Below are 20,805 nucleotides of genomic sequence, written 5' to 3'. Positions count from 1 at the left end.
GGTGGGACTTGCCTTCCAGAGGAAGAGCGCTGGGCTTTTGAGGTCCTGGGGGGCAGCGGGGAGAGGAGTTTGCTTCCTGGGGCTGTTTGGTCCCTGGAGATGGTGGAGACAGAAATCTGCTTCTTTGGTTTCAGTAACAAAGCTGGGTGTGTTGCAAGAGTCCCACACCCTGCAGGTGGTCCTGGGCTGTGAGGTGCGAGAGGACAACAGCACCCGGGGCTTCTGGAAGTATGGCTACGACGGGAAGGACCATCTCGAATTCTGCCCCGAGACGCTGGATTGGAAAGCAGCGGAGCCTAGGGCCCAGGCCACCAAGCTGGAGTGGGAAGTGAACACGATCCGGGCTAAGCAGAACCGGGCCTACCTGGAGAGGGAGTGCCCTGAGCAACTGCAGCGGCTGCTGGAGCTGGGGACAGGGCTGCTGGACCGGCAAGGTATGGCGGGAGAACTTGTGCCCCCACACTCCAGGGACAGAGCGGACGGGTGCAGGGCCGAAGCCCTGGCTAGGGTTCAAGGTGGCCGAGGTTGTGAGACTCTGGGAAGGAACTGAGGTCTGAGGTTTCCACCCTAAGGTCTCTGCCTAGTAAGTGAGATATCTGACACAGCCATGCGTCATAGCTTTCATTTTTTCTCCATGTATGTGGCCAAAGAAGAAATATCTGTGGTCTCTTGACTTAACCCAAAATCCTGCGTGCATTATGCCTTTTAGGAATCAGAGAGGTCAGTTATCACCTGAACACCAAGGCAAAAAATGAGGAAGGGAGACAACCAGTCAGAGTAGCAGAAGCCTTTGGAGGTTCAAGGTTACTTTCACAGAGCACGCCGTGGCCACGGCAGGCTAGCTGTCTTACAAGGCCTACTTTTACAAGAGTACTTACTGGGTTGAACCAGGTGACACTGCCAATGGTGCATATTCAATCATTTCTGTCCCATAAAGGACAATTTTATCTGAATCCACTTAACCTAGTAACAAAGCACGGAAGTCATGGCCAACAGGTGTGCAGGCAGCCCTGGGACAGGACAGGCTGACAGACTGGGACCGTCCGCCATGTGACCCCACCTCAGGGCAGAGTGTTGGGACATGTCTTCGGGCACATGCTGGTGCCTTCTGGTCTTCCTGGAGAGACGAGAGCTCCCCTCTCCAGCCCCTTCCTCCTCCCTATCCAGTGCCTCCTTCAGTGAAGGTGACTCGTCATGTGGCCTCTGCTGTGACCATTCTTCGGTGTCAGGCTCTGAGCTTCTACCCCCAGAACATCACCGTGAGGTGGTTGAAGGACAAGCAGCCAGCGGATGCCAAGGATGTGGAGCTTGGGGACGTGCTGCCCAATGGGGACGGGACCTACCAAGTCTGGGTGACTGTGGCCATGCCCCCCGGGGAAGAGCACAGATACACCTGCCATGTGACACACCCAGGCCTGGAGCGGCCCCTCACCGCCACCTGGGGTACAGGGGCCAGGGGCTGAGAAGGTGTCTTGTGGGTCGGAGGGAGTGTGACAGGTCGGGACGGTCTGCTGTGGGCTAGGTGGCGGTCACAGGCTCTCATTTGCTTTTGCTATGATAGAGTCCTCGCTGTCCAGCTCCCTGGTCACTGCAGTCATCAGCGGGATCGCCATTTGTGCCATCATCCTGTTGGTTGGAATTCTGTTCAGAATCCTAAGGAAAAGGCAGGCTTTCCGTGAGTACAAAGACGGAGGAAGATTCAGTGTCTCTGGCCCCAGGACACGCCGGTCCCCTGCAGGGAGCAGACAGAGAAGGCCAGGGGCTGGGTTCCCTGAGAAGCCTCTTCTCTCCTTCTATGGGGGGCTGGCCCTCCTGGAAGCAGGGGTTAGCGTGTTTCCCCAGAATGGAAGCTCCTGATTTGATAAACATCTTCTGAGCCCCTACGTTTTGCAAGGTGCTGGTGAAGGTTTTGCAGGGGCTTTGAGGTTCAGTCACCGGCCATTCTCAAACCCACATCCAGTGGCAGTGAAATCGGTAACACAGCTAGTGCGGTGACACAACACCGCCGCCCTGGTCCTAAGGCCGCCGTGAAGTCAACACCTGGGGCGTCTAAAGAAGGAGTGGCCCTTCATTTGGGGGCGGAAGCAGGATTTCCTTGGGTGAGGCTGAGACAAAGGGAGGTCTGCACAGGTGGGGCCGGGGGCCCCGTGGAGCCATCATCACTGCACCCGCTCCTGGACTTGGCGTGCCCGTCAGTCACCAGGTCTGCATTTCTAGTCCTGGACATCTGCGCTGTGGGGACAGAGGGGTACACAGAAGCCCAGGGCCATTATGTCATGTGCACTGGGGAGTCAGGGCAGGGACATAGCCAGGAGGGACAGTCCCCCCTCCCCCAGTGTGGAGAGTTTTTAGGAGGCAAGGCAGGAAGCAGAGGCTGGTGGGGCGCTGAGGAGAGGACAGGAGATGGTGCCTGAGATCGAGCGGGCCCATGGGAAGGGACTGGGCAGCGTGGCGGTGAGTGGATGAGGCCACTGACTGCAGGGAAGAGGCAAGCTGGCGCCTAGTCTGTGGTGTCTTGTCTTTACAGGAGGAGCCACGCAGGAGTACATGTTAGCCGACCTTGCATGAGGTGTGGCCGGCAGAGCTGGTGGGGAGGACACCACCAGAGACTCTAGGGTTCACGTGCGCAGCCCTCCCTGTTTCGGGACAGGGCTGGACCTAACAAGTAGGCACTGTCCCCAGAACTGGCTCCCGTGACTCTCAGGCTGCGCGTGGACACGGCCTTCATTTCCTGGATCGACTCCGACTCCACACGTCCACCTCATCTCGCCTCCTACCTCTGTAACGGGGCTGCTTCAACTGGGGACTCGTGGGTCTTTTTAACGTGTGAGGAAAGCAGTGAACCTCCTCCTCGGGACATTGCTGTCTCGTACTCCCATCGGAATTCTGCACATGTCCAGGCAATTCCCAGACCCATTCTCGTTTCCTTGCGGTCCCCTCTCTCTCTGTTGCCCAGTCAGCCGCCTGTCACCAAGCCCTGTGATCTCATCCACCAGAGCGTGACCTGGGTCCCGTGTAGCTGTCGAGCCTATGCTCTGTGTGACCACATGCACACAGGGGCTCCTTTCCCAGAAGAGGCTTCGTGGATGTTTGTGCACATGACAGTTTTCCAGAAAATGGGTGGCAAGCATCTTGAAGAGGTGCCTTTGCTGCCCCATGGGTCTCCTCAGTCAGCGAGGCCTGCCTGGGATGCCAGGCTCGAAGTCGCACAGACGGTTTCTACTTGGCCTCTGCGGACCCTTTCCTTGTTCCGATCATGAACATGACAGTAAGGACGTTGAGGATGATCGTGATCTAGTGGTTGACACTTATGAAAAAGAAAGCTCATACTTGGCACCAGGCTGGGTTCCAAGCACCATCTTACACGCATTGCCTCGTGTAATGCTTAGAATAATTTTTTCATGTTCAGGACTGTCATCCTCATTTTTTTTAAACGAAGACCATGAAGTACAGAGTGTCTCACAGCCCGCCAGGTTCAAGCTGTGTCCATGCGCCTCTGCCCCTTCTCCCACAGCAGGGACATGTGACAGACAGGAGGAAGGGCGTGCCTGTGAGACAGTCTTCTGTCTCGCTGTCTTTGCTCTCAGTGAGCTGGACCCACTGAAGGGAAGCCAGCAAAAAACCACCTCAGTCATGCTTCCTTTCAAAGTCCTGGGGGAAGGACAGGCGTGTGGCTCCCTGACTGTTCTGCTGCCACCAGCAGTCAGCTCTCTCCGCCACGCCTCTTAGGTGCTAGGACAGGATTGTCATGAGTGGTGTCAGTAAGTGGCTGTGTTGAACCTCACAGCGTCCTCTCCCAACCAGTGCCCCTGGAGTCAGAGCCTTGGTGGCATTCCCCTCCATGAACTGGAACAACGTCTCAGTAAATGTGCTGAAACTGTAGCCGCCGGAGGGCCTGGAGGGGACCTGGCATCTTCCTGGTGCCCTGAGAGTTTGGTTCTCATCCATCCCCAGCTATCAAAACATTTAGCCTAACCAGCCCCTCAAGAACAAGTAGACTCTGGTTAAGTGAGTCATCTGACCACTCTGAAGGCACTAGTGCCCAGGGCAGGGTGGTGGGGTCTGCCTGACACTGCTGCACTCGTGTGGCTGCAGAGCCGTGGCGTGGCGCCTTCTGTCCTGCAGGATCAGTGCTCGAGAGACCAAATACAGCTCACAAGTCTGTTCGGTAGGTACCGAATCTGTGCAAAGAGATGCCAGCTATTTTCTTTTAACCTATTTTTTTTCTGGTTACAAATGTTAAGTGGATAACATGTGCTTACTGTAGAAAAGTTGAAAATGAATCAAATTGAAGCTATCATTCCATTAGCCAATTATAAACTGTATTACTAACGTGTGCTTCCTCTCAGCATTATTGCTATGCTGAAATACATAAAAACTACAAATACATACATTTTAATAAGTGCATGATGAATTGTGCTGTGTGATTGATTTTCCTGCATGTGATTTTCCTGATGTATTTGTCCATCTTATGTATATACTTAACCATTATGTCATTTTGGGGACATTTATACTGCTTCTAAATTTTTTAACGTTTTGTTTTATGGAATATTTTCATTAAAGTATGATAGCTGAACTAATTGTGTTTCTTCACTCTAGAAATGTCATCTAAGTTATAACTTACGCCTTGGTCATTTTGTTACATAGAACAGAAGTCTCAAGGTCCGGGTAGGCGGTTCTCACTAAATGCTCTTCTTACTAAATGTTAAAATGTAGCACAGTATTTTTGCACTCAGTCCTAACAGGATGAACTTTACCCAGAACCTAATGGATAAGGTTAGCCGACTGCCAAGAAGAAACCAAAATGTAATTAACCAAATAGTGTGTATACGCAACGGCTCAGCCTCCCGCTTCCCGGAGACAGAGCTGTGGATGTGAATCCCGCGTCCTATATTTGTCACAAGTAAATAAATCTACCTAGAAACAACTCTGTCGCGTCCTTGAGTAGGACACCCCAAGCAGTCAAAACCTTGAGTTCAGAAACAATTTTCCCTCCAAACCATGCTGGACGCACACGGACAAATTATCTCTTTAAATATCACCTGATCCTCAAAGTCAAGTGCCTAAAAGCTTCCATTCTTCTCCTCGCCCATGGAGGACATGTTACAGTTACTTAGGCAGTGGTCTGTTTTCCACTGGTTTCATTTCACACAGGCTGACATTTCAAACACCCTAGTCACACAGTCACACATATGTTAACTATCGGCACACGTGACCTGTTCCTTGTCTTTTTTTAATCACTGAAGTCACAAATCTCCATCGTCTTTCACTGTTTCTTAGCTTAATTTTCCTGGCCTCGTTTATTCTCAAAGTCAACTATATTTGAAAAATCAAAGGCCTACATTTTAAATTCCGTATCTTATTTTGCCTCAGGTAAAACCACCTGCACACAGCGTGGTAGTGTGGAGAAAGGTGCCATCTGGTGGCCACAGTCAAACATTTCACAGTGTCATGTAACTAAAGAGCTGAGTTGGGGGTTTCCTCAGGGGATGGGGACAAAGAGTGGGGCACTGGAGATCACTGGTGGAGAAAAGCACGTGGAAATCTGAGGAAATGAAAAAACTATTCACCAGCTGTGTGAGTCACAGAGCGCTGCTGAACTTCTTGAACTGGGAACCGAACGGAAGGAAAACCAACCTGGTCATCTTTGAGACAACGTGCAGCAGTTGGTAAAGGCCTGCTGGAAGGTACAAGCAAAAAGTTCATTTTTTTCTGTAATAATTATACAGTGTTATAGTGCAGGGTGCAGTTGATGCATTCTTCAAAAACAAAGTTCCTTTAACATGCTGAAGGTTCTCATAAGCTACCACTGTTTTCTAACCACACTAATAATAACCAGAATTCAAAAATGCTTATACCGGGGTGCCAAAAACATGTATACACATGCCTTTAATTCATCTTTTGTTATCGGTATATATTAGTATTACAATTTTAATAGTTTTTTTCCCTGTCTTAAAATGTGTATACATTTTTTTGGCACCCTCTGTCTATATATCATTCCTCATCTCTGATATTGATTGACTTAGTCTGTGAGGGCGGTTCTGGGCATTTCATATCTTTGTAAAGTGTTTGGTTCATATCATAGTTTTATTTGTTTGAAAATTTCACGTGTCCAATTATCCACAGCTAGTCCCCAGGGGTTTTATATGAAGGGCCTAGCTCACATGTTGAATAAATGGGGTGCCACAGGCAGATTCACTCTGGGGGGTGAGAGGAAGGTGAAAGGCAGAACAACCTTATCTATTCTAGAGTGAGCCGCCCTCTCCCAAGACCAAACAATATCTATACTCTGCCCACAGCGGAAGGATTCGTTTTTTCACATAAATCTACATTTTTGTATACCTTTTAAATATTTCTGTTCTGACATTCATGATTTTTGAATCAAGGTCACTGAGAAAAATTTAGACGAGTGGCAATTAAAAGGGAATAGAAGAAAGAAACCACATTGTATACATCTATTTTTACATATTATTATGAATTCGAAAGCGTGTTGAGATTTCAGTTTTCCCTCTGACCTTGGACTTTTATTCTGTAAAGCTGGACACGTCTTCCTAGCTAAGTCTCCTCTTACAAGGTGTGTGTTTGTCGTGGCGAGGGAGTGGTGAAAGTTGAGAACCTAAAAACTCCCCGTTTGGGGTAGAAGAACAGAACCATTGAATCATTTCAGAAGTGCTACAACCCACAGGCCATTTAGAGTCCCCTTGCCCTCTCCTGAGTCATTTCTCTCACTCCCTGGCTCTCTGTGGTCTTTCTCCTGCCGTAGTATCATTCTAAGCTCCCAAATTTAATGGAGAGGAGGCTGTTCCTTTTCTTTCTTTTTTCCTAACTAGAATGAGTCCTACTGTGGACATTTTCAACAACTGCACAAGAAAACTAAAGAGAAATTTTTGATTTGAGATATCCCTCTCTTCAAACCATATTCAGACCCAATTCTGCTCTATTCTGCTTCCCTCCCCCAACCCCCAATGGGATTAGCCTTGTTTAAAACACCAATAATCTCATCAGAACCCTCCCAGGGTACAGCCCTGAAGGCTTCATAATGACCTTAATCAAGTATTAGCCCTACCCTATAATTAATCCTCAACTCTACAAAACGTAGGTTCTGATGTCTAAAACTGGACAAGGTTGAAAGGCATTAATGAAGGAGGGAAGCGGTGGTTGCTGGGAACTGTAGGCAGGTGAGATGGTGCAGGAGGCCAAACACAGGGTCCGGGGCGACTGCTGATCCAAGCTTCGCCTTAGGTTCCCACTCTCAGACTTTTCACAAAAAGGAGTTACCCAATAAATGTTGGAATGGAGATAGTGAAGAAAAGGAAGTTTTAGTTCGCAATTGTTTGTCTACCTTTCCGTCTTTCCAAACACAGGACCTTTAGGACCAGAGCTTTGTCACTAGGCTTCTTGTCCCGCACAGAGAAGGCTGTCAAATACGTGAGTTTAAAAGAAATATTAAAAAGACTGAAAGGGAAAGTTCCTCGCCCTCTAAACCCATCATTATTTCTACATTCCCCAAGAAACCATTATATAATTTATTAGTTAACAGGTGGAAATAAAAAAAAAATATTGAGTGGCTCTCTGTACTCAGCGTCTTAGAGCTGAAGAACACATTCAATTTACAACTACGTGCTGAAATAAAATAATCCAACGCAAAACAAAAACCACCATTTCAGAGCAATGAAATCTGAACCACCTCTTCAAGCCCGAACAAAGCGAGATTTCACTGGCCAATCAAACACTGACATGTTAATATCTTTCCCTTACTCCACCCCCTTGATTACCTAATTTGGGGGCGGGAAATCCGCGAGCGTGTGTAGTTTCCAATCAGGTCCGCAAAAGTTCTATTTAAAGAACTGTCTAAGCTTCCAGCAGTCATTGTTACTGCAGTCATGTCTGGACGCGGTAAAGGCGGCAAGGGGCTCGGCAAGGGCGGCGCCAAGCGCCACCGCAAGGTGCTGCGCGACAACATCCAGGGCATCACCAAGCCCGCCATCCGGCGCCTGGCCCGGCGTGGCGGCGTCAAGCGCATCTCGGGGCTCATCTACGAGGAGACCCGCGGGGTGCTCAAGGTGTTCCTGGAGAACGTGATCCGGGACGCCGTCACCTACACGGAGCACGCCAAGCGGAAGACGGTCACGGCCATGGACGTGGTGTACGCCCTCAAGCGCCAGGGCCGCACCCTCTACGGTTTCGGGGGCTGAGCGTCCCTTAGTTGCCACTCCAGTTTTTCCACCAAAGGCCCTTTTCAGGGCCGCCCACTGCCTCTCGGGAAGAGCTGTGCGTTCCCTTTTTTCTTATTGTGTGTCCTTATGTCACTGGATTTAACATGAGTGCGTGTATACTTGAGCTGAACACATAAGATGAAACAAAAATGACTTCACGGTAGTTAGCAGCCAGTCGGCGCAGGGACCCGGGGCCAGCGGCGCCCCCGGTATCGGGAGGGAGGAGAGGCGAGAGTAAGGGCGATTCCAAGCTTCCCGGGGGTGGGGGCGGTTGGAGAGCAAAAGGCTCCTGGGCCTCCAGCTTCCCCCGGCAGGTCCCCCGCTCGCCCTTGTCCCTGCGAAACCCGCCAACTGCGGTGCCGGCGAGGAGGCCGTCGGCAGGGACCGGAAGTCCCGGGGTCCGCCGAGCGAACGAGCAAATGGCAGAAACCTGTGAGGTGCTGCCCGCCGCCCACAGGAACCCAAGACGCGGGGTGTTGATGCCTCATGCGTTGGCCCCGAGCGATGTCAGGAAGGGTCGTTACACTTGCCCCCCCCATACACCGGGCTGAGCGCCGTCACCCCCACACCTGGGGTCCTTGGGGTTAAATGGTGCTAACTGGAACTTGCTGGTCCCCCCCACCCCCCAACCCAAGCCTGAGGTCAAGCCGTTTGTAAGTGACTGCTCCCTGTAAGTGACCAGGCCCGGGAGGCGGTGTCCTCACTCCAGTCTCCAGCTCTGCCCCAGGGCCTGACTTCGCGTGTGGAAAGGAGGACGCGTGTGTGATTTTTTTTCCCCTATAAAATGACATACCATAATTAAATATTTTTAAATTGTTTAAAATAATAGAGTAGTTATGTTTTATTAATCTGCTACCTATTAATATGTTACCTAATAACTAACACTACTAATTAAACAGTTGAAGTTGCTTTTTCTCTAAGTTACAATTTAAAGAGCACATTTAAAGCATCAAGAGAATTCTGATTTTTGAGTTTCTGTTATTTTTAAACGATGTTTTTCAGTCTTTATATAAGCAATTTAAATACTAAGTTCACATCATAACATTAATTTCCTGCTGTGGAAAACAATTTACTCAAAATTATTTGTACTCATAAAACAGAAACTGTTCTCAATCTTGTGCAACTCAGAAGAGCTAATTGTGAAAATGGAACAAAATTTAAAGCAGGTGAAAACAAAGCTACAGAATTATGTCTGGTCAGTTACAGAATCAAAGACATGTGATTAAGATCAAGGAGCCCTCAGGAGCATCCTCCCTGAGAATGTAGGTAAATTCTGACACCCTTCTAAGATTGCCATAGCCTCTACGATAAACTCGGTAATGTTTAGAAACTATTAAATGCTGGAGTTATATGAGCATTGGAAGTCCTCTCTTCTGACTCAGTAATCCGATTTATTTTGACGTTCTTTCTCTCTCCTCTCTAATCTTAAAGGGCCTGAAGAGACAATAATTTGGAATTATTGAATCATAAACTTTAGAGGCTTCAGTGTAGCAATTAAATGGACACTGCATGCTGGAGAATTTTTTTCCTGGTTTTTTTCTTGCCCTAAATCCCTTCTTAGGCCTAACAAGTTAAACAGAAAACCACTGGCCCCAAATGGCCTCACTGGGGCTGAAACCCCAAGATAACTAACCTAAAGTTAATACCTGATCTAAATTTCAACCTCTCCCGGAAGTCGGAGTTTCCTGCTCAGCACTAGTGAGGATAACTTGCTTGATAAGAGCCGCTGCCTTCCAATGGAAGGTGTCCTTGCCTGAAATGATCCACTCTTTCAACTTCTTAGGGTCACCCTCTGTCTGCCTGTGAAACCCTCCTATTTTATACAACTCTTTGGAACTCCTTCCTGTTGCTTGATGGGACACTGCCCAACTCATGAATCTCTTAATAAAGCCAACTAGATCTTTCGACTTCCTCAGCTGAATTCTGTGTTTTAACAATGTTAGAAGTTATGAGGCCAATTCACGTTTGTATTACCTTTGAGGCCAGCATGCTGTTTTTGCAGATGTGGGGGTTTAGAACAAGCCACCACAAGATGTGTCTGTGATATGTGATTGTTTTGAGCCATGGGGAACTTTAACCAGGGTCCAAAAAACTTCTCCCCCCCCCCCCCCCCATTACCTAGAAGAACTTGAATTAGGGGACTTGCCCATAATAAGAGATTATCAAAGATAACCTTTTTGACCACCTAAGTGCCAGGGCAAACGTGTATTTACTAAATATCTGATCTTACCATCCTGCAATTACCCTTTGAAGCCTCCAATGGACATTACGTAATCCCTACCTCAGGATGTCTTCTATACTCATGTTCCCTTTTTATCTACCTCTCCTGCATGTGGGGTCTCCATGCATACGTGTGCATTAAATTTGATGATTTTGCTTCCTAATCTGTCTCATGTCCATTTAATAGACCAGTTGAAAGAACCTTGAGGATTGAGGAAAGTTTCTTCTTCCCCTGTACAGACACTGACAACTATGTAAACATAATTTAAACATGGAAAAAGACAGTGCTGAAAGGAGGAAAGAGACTGTTCTTTAGTTACAGGAACCCACAGCATACAAACACTAAACAAACGATGGATCCCATCAACGGCCAGAAAGACACCAATTTCCTGATCCTGTGTTCTCAGATGCCAGAAACTATCAATTCAAACACAAACCAAAAAAGATTAACAAATGACCCTGGTTCCAAATTCCCTGTCCTCCATCACTAATTTATGATCTCACCATCCAGCCCATAGACAGTATAATCAGAGAATCAAAATACGAAACTGGCAGGAATAGTTGAGCCTGCAAGGGGCAAGGACAGCTGAACAGGACGTTCTAAGCACTCAAGGCTGGACAGGTAGTTTAGGTCACACATTCCTATTGACTGCTAAGTTTGGACTCCGTCACGTCTTGGTGGGATCTTCAGAAAATGAATGGCTAAGGAGTTCACGATTAGCCTGCTCTTCATTTGTGTTGAAGGAAAACAATGAATTACCTCCCTCAACAAAGACAAAACCAGAAGTTACATAAAAGGGGGAGATGGGGTGTGTCAGGATGGCAGTGACTGCACATTTACCGGGTGGGCTGATTGATCAGCTGGCTCTTAAGGAAGGTGAGCCTGCCTCAGACCATCAGTACCTGAGAAGGCTCACCAGGGGCCCAGGTAAAATCCTTCGGGTGGTTCAGGCCATATAGCATCTGCCTGTGTCCTACGCTGGCACTTCCAGCCTGGTTGGCCCTGGGCCAGCACCCCTTCCCAAGCAATCAGATTCGAGAGAAACGGAGACCCAAGAGTCAGACAGGTCTTAGTATTCCTCCCAGATGTCAGAATCGGAGACTTACGTACAAATCCATAGCATTTTACTTAAAATTGTACAATTCTTTCAACTATGTTCTACACTCCCGCATGTTAAGTGAAAGCACCTCTTCTTAAGTGCTTGAAGTATGCTCCCGACGACTTGGAGACAACTTAAAGTTCTCTTCCTAGCCTGAAGTTTCCATCTGTGGCAAACATCACACGTAATTAAGGAAACTCCCAATCTGCACCCTGCCTGTGCCTGTACTAAGTCACCGTTTTCCACGTTAAGACCCAACACACCAAGATAACACTGAGTTACAGCTCTTTTGTGAAAATGTGGGTGGCTCTGAAAAGAGCCTTTGGGTTCCAGGGTGCTGCACAGGCGCTCACTTTGAGCTGGTGTACTTGGTGACGGCCTTGGTGCCCTCGGACACGGCGTGCTTGGCCAGCTCCCCGGGCAGCAGCAGGCGCACGGCCGTCTGGATCTCCCGGGACGTGACGGTTGAGCGCTTGTTGTAATGCGCCAGGCGCGACGCCTCGCCCGCGATGCGCTCGAAGATGTCGTTGACGAACGAGTTCATGATGCCCATGGCCTTGGACGAGATGCCCGTGTCCGGGTGCACCTGCTTCAGCACCTTGTACACGTACACCGCGTAGCTCTCCTTGCGGCTGCGCTTGCGCTTCTTGCCGTCTTTCTTCTGCGCCTTGGTCACCGCCTTTTTGGAGCCCTTTTTCGGGGCGGGCGCCGACTTCGCTGGCTCAGGCATCTTAACGTCTCAAAATACAGACACGTGAAGCTACGAACCGGATCTCTGGTACTTATAGGGGCTTTATGCTAATGAGGAATGCAGAGAGCCTCGTAGTTCATTGGAAAGTAAACGCCAAACTGTCATCAGTGGGCCGAGCTATTCAAATTAGGTATGGAAATGAAGCTCTTCTATTGGCTACTTGACTGAGTATGTCACTAGCCAATCAGACAGCCTGATTTACTCCCTTGGAACTGCCTATAAAAGCAGCAGTGTTAGAGCTACTGCCAGAATTCGTGTATTTTAGGGCGGCTACGTAGGCTTGTTTGGAGGCCCTTTGTTTAATTAGCAATGTCTGGACGCGGTAAGCAAGGTGGTAAGGCTCGCGCTAAAGCGAAATCTCGTTCGTCGAGGGCCGGGCTCCAGTTCCCCGTGGGCCGCGTGCACCGGCTGCTCCGTAAGGGCAACTACGCCGAGCGGGTCGGGGCCGGCGCGCCCGTGTACCTGGCGGCCGTGCTGGAGTACCTGACGGCCGAGATCCTGGAGCTGGCGGGCAACGCGGCCCGCGACAACAAGAAGACGCGCATCATCCCGCGCCACCTGCAGCTGGCCATCCGCAACGACGAGGAGCTCAACAAGCTGCTGGGCAAGGTCACCATCGCGCAGGGCGGTGTCCTGCCCAACATCCAGGCCGTGCTGCTGCCCAAGAAGACCGAGAGCCACCACAAGGCCAAGGGCAAGTGATTTGACTGACACCTGTTTTCGGAAACGCTTTAAAACCCAAAGGCTCTTTTCAGAGCCCCCCCACCACCTCAAAGGAAGAGCTATCACTTCAGGTTTAAAAGAAAAAGACAAAGGTAAGCTTAGTTTTTTTTAAGCAGCGATGCGGTTTGTTAGGTCTGCACGTTAAACACTCAGGGTGTTGCTAAAAATACGGCGGCTTTTAGAAAACCAGTGGTGAGTGGCCTGACGTGTGCGTGCGTGGTAGTTAAAAGTCTCATGAAGTGGGTTGATAGTGTGTTTACAGCCGCGGGGTCCGGCTTTGGTACTGAGGGGGGGTTAGCTGCAGAAGTAGAGGGGTGTCTCACGTCAGGTCGCTTTGCAGATTTCTCGGATTATCCCGAAAGCCACCTTTCCCGAGCTAGCAGGTTGTAACATCTTGCTCTGCTCCCTGAGGGTGTTTACGTTCTAAACCACCACTTGAAGTTTACCTGGGCGGAGAGGGAGGGGCCTCTGAAAAGATATTTTCTGGAGTTGATAAAGGATAGCTCAAAGCACAGATTCTAGACTTGAATGGCAGGCAGTTCCAGTTTCTGATCCCTGTACAGTTTTGCTACCTGTAAACTGGCAGATCGAGGGTGTATTCTGCCTGACATTCAGTGAACCCCATGCAAATATTAATACATTTTAAGAGGTTTTCGCCTGTTTTCTGACGCAGCCGGAAAAAGGGTAGACTAGTGCCCAAGGCCTCCCCAAAACAGTTGCTGCTAGGGATCTGGTAACTCAGCTGCGCCAACTCCATTAAGTGACAATCCGGGACCATGTAAAAGTCCCCAGGGTCCTAGTACCCAGGGTTGAATCTCACGAGGATTTTGCTCTGGCTGACCACCCCATCCCCACCCTGGCCTTGCAACCAGCAGAGAAAGCAGCAGCTGGCATGAGTATGGTGGAGGCGAAGCGGCAGAAACAAGTGAACACCTTGATGGCCAAGTAAGGCTTTTCTGAGGGATTTTTCCTGAGGGGCATTTGACGATTCTAATGGGCAGCGAGACTCCCGAGTCCTCAGACCTGGGGTAGGCCTGACCACCTAGAAGACGGGCTCTTTCCGCCCAGCATTTCCTACTGTTCCTACGTTGGAGAATTTGGATCCTCAAGTTGGATTGCTGACATGAGCCCTGGATCCTTCTCGTTTACGCAGGTTGCCTCTGAACCCAGTGCCAACACAGGTGTGAGCTTGGCTGGCCAGGTGCTGAAGCTCTCCCTGCTCCTCTGTCTGCTGTGTGCCTTGCCTTCTGAAGTTAGAACACGGGGCGCCCGCGATAATGGCCAATACCCACAATACTCGCTGGCAGGCACATTCCCTGTGCGTCCAGCATACGAATTCATTTAACCCAACACTTAGCCTTACCCCGTTTTAAAGTTGAGACAGGAACCCAGGGTCAACAGCTTGCCTGGGCTCCAAGGTCAGGAAGACAGGCTTTCTAACTGCTGGCTGGTCTGTAACCCTGTGCCCTGAGATGATTGCTAGAATAATGCAACCAGTGGAAAGGGCACATTGTGGCTGAACTTTGACCACAACTGAGTGTTACTGATTACGTCCTAAACGCTGAAGAGCTCAAGGGAAGGAGGGCAGCTCTCCCAGAATCTAAGTAAAGAGAGGGAAGTAGATTTTGACACTGTTAGCCTGTAAACCCAGAAAAAAAAATAGCCAATCACTTTTGCTTGCGTGTGTGACAAGCGAAACAAAGAACAGGTGGGGAGATGGTTGAGTAAAGAACTACAGAAGTCAAACTATTGTGAGTGAGGAAAGGAGCTAGAGAAGACTTGAGTTTGAATTTTCCCTCTAGGAAAATTTTTTTTTCATTTTAAATTTTGGGCGCTGTTAAAAGTTTCCATTTGATTACTTAGTAGCAAATGATACATTGTGTTAATTTTGTTTCCTCTTCAGGGGGCCTTTAAAGTCAAGGACCCCAACTGGATACACACTGTTGCTAGCAGGCAGGAGCCCAGCATACAATAAACACTTGAGAGAATGCTCTAGTGGACAAGAAACGCTCAGCAGCTTTGGTTGTTTCCCACCCCTTGAGCAGGTCTCTATCTACCATGCCCCCAAGGTCCTGGGGAGGACCATTTCAACAGCCGAGTGAGGAGAACTGAAGGCCCCCAGGTACCAGGGATAAAAAGCCAATTTACTGACATGTGAAGCCTAGGCAGAATCACTTGGTTATATGGCGCTTTCCAAACAAGCACGTCAGCTTGACATGTCACCAATGATAAGGTCCCTTTTTAAATTTCCAAAGACTTGGTGCAGCAGTATCCTTTCCTTTACTCCATCACCCACTTGCTTCCTATTTTTCTGTTACTTGAGTTCTTTTATAATATAAATTTTATAATCGGTTGTAAAAAGTTGTATGTATTTTAAGGTTAGAATTAGGTTAACTTCTAAAGGTTTGTCATCTGTTGATATTAAATCATAACTATAAATATAAATATTCCTGTTAAGTATAATGCATGTGTATTATTAGAAATTAGAAATTTAATTGAGGTTTCCCATGCATACTGAAATTGAGAATAAGGGCTCATAGGTAGCCCCGGAATTTTTCCCTATTTTATTCCAATACTTTAATATTGTGTTTTAAGACTAAGAGTAGCATCATCAGATCTACTAAAAGATAGCCATCGCCTATATTTACACCTAGAAAACCATACCCTTAATAAATAGACAAATCTATGAAAAACTCAAGTACTATATAACCGTTCTACCTCCAAGAGACATTGGAATATGACATGGTGGCCTTCAAAACAAGGTGAAATCTCAGGCATGGAATGACTGTAGTCACAACGGGAAAAGCAGGAGAATTGCAGTGGTTTGTCGGACGTGTAGTTTGGGCAGAGGGAGACAGCTGCCATTTCTTAGGACTGGGACTTAATGCATGTCACTCACGATTGCAGCTGTTCCGGGAAGGATGCAAGTGTGCCAAGTCAGCTTCAGACTCTGTTACGTGTTGTTTGTCTGTCAGTCGGAGTGCAAACCTTTACCACATTCGTCAACTCTCACGGACGCCAGGCTGTGGCAGGTGAGAAAAAACAGACCGCTAACCTTCCTCGTAGTTAAGCTGTGTCACAGCAGCAAGGGACACCAATTCTTACTACAAAAACCAGTAAGACTCAGGACTGCTGAGGATGAGAAGAATTGATTGCCACTGTTGTATAAACTTTCTTGAGAAACTGTTCTCGGTGACATTGATTAAAATGGATTAAGAGACGCTTCGCCTTTTGTCAACAAGGTAATATTAGATAAATAAAGAAATGAAAAAGGGAAAAAGTAGACACGGGAAGAGGGTATGTCCCGTCTAGAAATAGAAGCTCCACTCTGAGGTTGTGTGAGCCTTTAAAACATCTGTATGGAAAGTGTTAAAATGAGCATGTATTCAGTTTATCACTTAAAGCATAGAAATAAAAAGTAACCTTCCTTTGCCCACTTCTCATGCCAGCTCTTTAACAACCAAACTGCTTGGATTCTACAAAATACAATCTGAGGTTTTATGACCAGATTTCTCGTCGTCTGCCTCTGTCCCTTACGCCCTTCCATGACGTCGGGGCCTGATCTGTCTACTCACTGTGACACCCAGCCTCTAGCAGGGAGCCTGGCACCTTGTGGGCATGCATCTCTGGGAGGGGGTGGGGCTCAGAAAGCCCTCAGACTCCACGCACGGTTATTGGAGCTTGCATATGTGTATACGTAAAAGTGCCCGCTAACCATTGCTCCTGTGTCCCTTCCCACCCTCCCCAGCTACAGGTGTGCAGGGCAGTTTGGAGTGCACCCCACTTGCTTTCCACACCCCACCTTTCCAGGTCTCTGCACTAACCTCTCCAGGCTCAATGCCACACGGTCACCTCAGGAAGCCCTTAATTCCTGGGTGCTGGCTGTTGGCAACATGCACAAAACAGTCCTCTTCATCTGATGCGGGGGCTCTGGTCCCTCGGTTTTGCTTTGAATCGTGAAAAGGGGATCATTTCTGCATAGAAATGGAATGATCACTAAGCCGCAGGGACTGGAGTTGGTCCCTGGGGTGTGCCATTGTAGCCACCAGTCCGTCTTAAGTTCCAGTCGCTGCCTTTGGTGGGAGATACGTGACTGGTTGGTTCTAGAGCTGCTCTGTCCAATACAGAAGCCACTAGCCACGTGTGACCTCTTAAAATAGAAGAATTAAGCATCCAGGACCACATTTCAAGTTCTTGGCGACCGCCATATTGGACAGTAAAGATACAGGACATACCTATTGTCACAGCAAGTTCTATTGGCCGCACAGAGCTAGGTCCTTCTTGTCCCTGTGGGTTAACGTGTTCAAGTGCACTCAGCCAGCTTCCTCCGGGTGACCCCTGATAAAATATGGGATGCTCAGTTAAATTTCAATCTCAGATAAACAACACATAATTGCTTTATTATCCATATGGCCTGAAATACTGCATGAGACATACTGGAGTAAGACAAAAATTGTTGTTATCAGAAATTCATATATAACTGAGCACCTAGGTTTTCATTTGCCAAATCTGGGTCCTCTCACCACCCAGGTTGTTATGTAAGGAACTGAGAAGCTAACCCATGAGGAAACAGGTCTGTACATTTTCTGCCAGTGTTCAGAAAGGCTGAGAAAGAAGTTCTCAAACATACTTACTTTGCTGTCTTCTCCCCGTAGGTGTCAAACGCTTGTCACTGCGGAGATGCCTGAAGCCCCGTGTCTGCCAGACTCATCAGTGCTCAGAAACAAGTAGATGGATGACATCCAAGTTCTAACATCACTGACTGACTGTGCACCTGCACATTTTTCCTCTTGAAAACTTCCTCCGGTCTAATTACTTTGTGTACCTGTGTGCCGTGGGGATAAGGAGAGTAAAGAGGAGAGAAAGTAATTACTGAGTGGAAGCAGCACTCTCTCATCCAAAAATGTCTAATTTTTTGAATGAGCAAATGCATTCGGAGGGTTCAAACAAATCCAAGGAACAAGGTGTGCATGCAGAACGCCCTCTTCCACTGGACTAGCACATCAGCATTGCTAATTCATGCAGCTGTGAGACAAGAAAGAGTGCGTTCCCCACCCCCCCTGCACTCAGTCTGTCTTGAAGAGCTTTCCAGACTAAGCAGGGAGCTCCCTTCCTGTACGCCTAGCTCCTAGCTCCGTGGCGTACTGTGTGGCTGCCGTTTGTGTCACCTGCCTCCTGTTGGCAGGCACTGGAGCCAACTCTGGAATGATAAGCCCTGATTTACAGCCCATTGAAAGTGTTCTCATATTCTGCTGCGATGGTGGAAAGAGAACAGAAACTGGAGTCCCTCATGGGTTGGACTCAAGTTTCTGCCCCTTATAAACTATGTGGCTTCAGCCAAGGTAGTAATGTTGGACCTCCGTTTCCTCCTCTGGGAAATGCGGGTAATACAGAATGAAAAAAAAAAAAAAAAGATCACGCGTCTGAATTGCTTGGAGCTGTGAAGAACAGCACAAATAAAGTTAGTTGATTGTCAGCACCGTTTCTTTCCTGAGAGTTACGTGTAATGTATTGTAATAGGAGCAGATTCCCCAAGCTGCAGCCTTGGCACCAGGAAAGGGAAGATGGTGCCAAGCGGGAGGACGACAGTTCCCCTGACCTTGGGACATCTCCCTGGTTAAATGGCCGCTGCCGCCCTCCTCGCATAGGACTTAGGAAGCACGGCCTCCCTGCCCACCGGCCCCTGCCCTCAGGGTTGGGTTTGAAGGTCCCTAGACTCTGTGAAATGGGGGTGTTAGGGGCCGGGCCTGCGTGGCTCTCCACCGGGCACCCGACACCCACGGGCATGTGTGTAGGAGACACTGGGATATCTGAACCCATGGAGGGGGTTGCAGGAGGCAGACAGCGCCTCCGCCTTATGACGTACCTGCATAAGTGTCCCGAGCGGCCCGCGTGCGCACACGTGAGTGTGGGGCCCAGACACGCAGCGATGCTCCTTATGGGGAGAGTGCGTTTGGGTTGAGCTGTGCCCAGTGCCTGACTGGGGGACTCACCTGCCACTCCCGAAAATCAGGCTTTCCATCTGTAAAATGAAATAGCACATCCCAGAGTTTTGAAAACCAGTCAGGTGAGCTGGCACATGACAAAGCACTTTTTTATCTCCCTGTCTCTGTCGCTCTGTCCCTGTGTCCCTTCCTGATTCTCCCTATCTATCTTTCTCTCCCTCTCATGCACACACATGTTGGATCACACTATGGTGCTGTTTCCCCACCTAGAAGGGTCCTGTCTCCACTTCCGATGACCCCAATGCTTCAGGGCTGATTTGAGTCCACACTCCCATGGTCTGCACCACTGCACATCCTAACGTACTGTTTCCCATCTACTGTGTTTTCATATCTGCTTTCCAAATTTTATGAGGAAGCCCAGAACACTCTGCAAGCAGATACTCACCTGCCTAACCCCTCACTTGCTTCATGCTTTTGCTCAAATGTCACCTACTCCATGAGGCCTTCCCTCACCATCCTACTCCCAGAGGGGAAGACATGCCTTTGGGGGAGGGGCCATGAGCTGGCCCATGATGATGCTGGGAGCGAAATGCCATGACCACAGCCAAGACCAGCAGGGATGTTGAAACAACGGCCCCAAGGACTTCCTCTGGGTTGCCTGGCAATGAACTGGGAACAATGCAGCTTTTCTCCCTGTGGGAGGCTCAGCCAATGTTCCCTGGTGCCGGGAGGCTGGCGTTCAGAGCTGACACCCCCACAGAAACTGTTTCTCCTTATCCAAGTCGGCTGTCACGCTTTGTCTATGAAAGGGAACCACACAGGTGGTGGGTCCCCCCTGGGGCACAGCCTCTCTGTGCATGAGCCTGTCCCCTTCCCAGGCACATGGCTCTGAGGGCTGCATAAAAACAGGCACTCACATCTGCTGACTTCTGCCCATGAGTTGCAGCAGGAACAAGTGACACTGTGCCTGCTGACAAGATAGAAGCCACAGCAGGAGGACCTATCAGAGCGAGTTAAATGACTCTAGTGTGGTACTTCCTGAGTGTGAAGGAGCGGATATGTTTTCCGTAAGGGGCCAGGGTCTAACTTCTTAATCATCATTCTGGTCACCTTGTGTCCCATCTTCTCACATGCTCTTCCTGAAAGCGACAAACCACTAACAGCTCTTTCTGTAATTTTCCATTTGTCCCCTTGACAAATTTTTTGTCCATCTCTTCCCCACCATCTGTCTTTCCTCTCCATGTAGCCTCAACTATTTTTTAAGGAGCACTTTCAAACAGTATCTTTCTTGTTTTCATAATAAATAAGTGGTCAGTGTTGAAATATGTGGAGACCCTACTACAGCCGGGCTTGGCGGATGCCAGGCGAGACTTGGTGGTGCCGGAAGGTGGTGCTGGAGTCAGAGCCACGCTGCCAGGCTCCACCCTCAGGCCCCACTGCTGGGATTCCACTGTGGCTCAGCAGCTGGGCCTCAGATCAGGACAATAGGTATCCTGGGGAAGATGCTGTGAGATGAGCAAATCCTGCTTCTCCTGGAACTTTGACCCAGTGACGTGAGTGTCCAGCTGTGGGTTTATCTGCAACAAGGAAGAGTTGTTCCTTCTCTTTAGGTATTTGCATATTTACATATTCATGGCTGTATGTAGTATCATGTGAGTCAAAAATGCAATATTACCAATTTTTATTTGTGGCTTACATGGTACCAGCCTAGGACACTAGTAGCCCCGGGACACTGGTTTGCATGTTCTCTCCACAAGTTGCCATCTTTTTAAAACATCTCTTTATTTCCTAGCACCACCAGACAGTCCAGACCCTCTGTGTTTTCCCTGCTCCAGACTTGGAATCAGCCA

At 48.8% G+C, this 20,805-nt stretch overlaps 4 protein-coding genes across 5 annotated transcripts in view; 3 read left to right on the top strand and 1 right to left on the bottom strand.

Annotated features, from left to right (window-relative positions):
- HFE (homeostatic iron regulator) overlaps positions 1-4,577 on the top strand; it is a 7,952-nt gene extending 3,375 nt beyond the window's left edge. The window contains exons 3-6 of the mRNA XM_019631296.1: positions 127-434; positions 1,168-1,443; positions 1,562-1,675; positions 2,528-4,577. Of these exons, the coding sequence (XP_019486841.1) occupies positions 127-434; positions 1,168-1,443; positions 1,562-1,675; positions 2,528-2,568 (739 nt within the window). The 3' untranslated portion in view covers positions 2,569-4,577. The remainder of the gene's footprint in view (positions 1-126; positions 435-1,167; positions 1,444-1,561; positions 1,676-2,527) is intronic.
- Positions 4,578-7,877: 3,300 nt separating this feature from the next.
- Positions 7,878-8,247, top strand: LOC109375763 (histone H4). The gene has a single exon (XM_019631294.1). It carries the CDS (start codon positions 7,884-7,886, stop codon positions 8,193-8,195), a length of 312 nt encoding a protein of 103 aa, XP_019486839.1. The 5' UTR covers positions 7,878-7,883; the 3' UTR covers positions 8,196-8,247.
- Positions 8,248-11,131: 2,884 nt separating this feature from the next.
- On the bottom strand, positions 11,132-12,271 carry LOC109375753 (histone H2B type 1-like). Its single transcript, XM_019631282.1, has one exon. The coding sequence runs from the start codon at positions 12,264-12,266 to the stop codon at positions 11,886-11,888; it is 381 nt and encodes a 126-aa protein (XP_019486827.1). The 5' UTR covers positions 12,267-12,271; the 3' UTR covers positions 11,132-11,885.
- A 269-nt stretch (positions 12,272-12,540) lies between these two features.
- LOC109375745 (histone H2A type 1) lies at positions 12,541-18,486 on the top strand. Of its 2 annotated transcripts, XM_019631271.1 has the most exons (3): positions 12,541-13,102; positions 15,918-16,042; positions 17,666-18,486. In XM_019631271.1, exon 1 carries the CDS (start codon positions 12,597-12,599, stop codon positions 12,987-12,989), a length of 393 nt encoding a protein of 130 aa, XP_019486816.1. In that variant the 5' UTR covers positions 12,541-12,596; the 3' UTR covers positions 12,990-13,102; positions 15,918-16,042; positions 17,666-18,486. The 2 variants fall into 2 exon arrangements, with proteins under 2 accessions (XP_019486816.1, XP_019486817.1); XM_019631272.1 differs by lacking the exon at positions 15,918-16,042.
- The last annotated feature ends 2,319 nt before the right edge of the window (positions 18,487-20,805 follow it).

This window comes from Hipposideros armiger, unplaced genomic scaffold (assembly GCF_001890085.2).
Source record: "Hipposideros armiger isolate ML-2016 unplaced genomic scaffold, ASM189008v1 scaffold_988, whole genome shotgun sequence".
Lineage (NCBI taxonomy): Eukaryota > Metazoa > Chordata > Mammalia > Chiroptera > Hipposideridae > Hipposideros > Hipposideros armiger.
The sequence above is the reverse complement of the archived record's forward strand: the minus strand, read 5'-3'. Positions and strand labels throughout refer to the sequence as shown.

Coding starts and splice junctions, on each gene's coding strand:
- LOC109375753 (XM_019631282.1), bottom strand. CDS start 12,266: ATGCCTGAGCCAGCGAAGTCGGCGCCCGCCCCGAAAAAGGGCTCCAAA.
- LOC109375763 (XM_019631294.1), top strand. CDS start 7,884: ATGTCTGGACGCGGTAAAGGCGGCAAGGGGCTCGGCAAGGGCGGCGCC.
- LOC109375745 (XM_019631272.1), top strand. CDS start 12,597: ATGTCTGGACGCGGTAAGCAAGGTGGTAAGGCTCGCGCTAAAGCGAAA.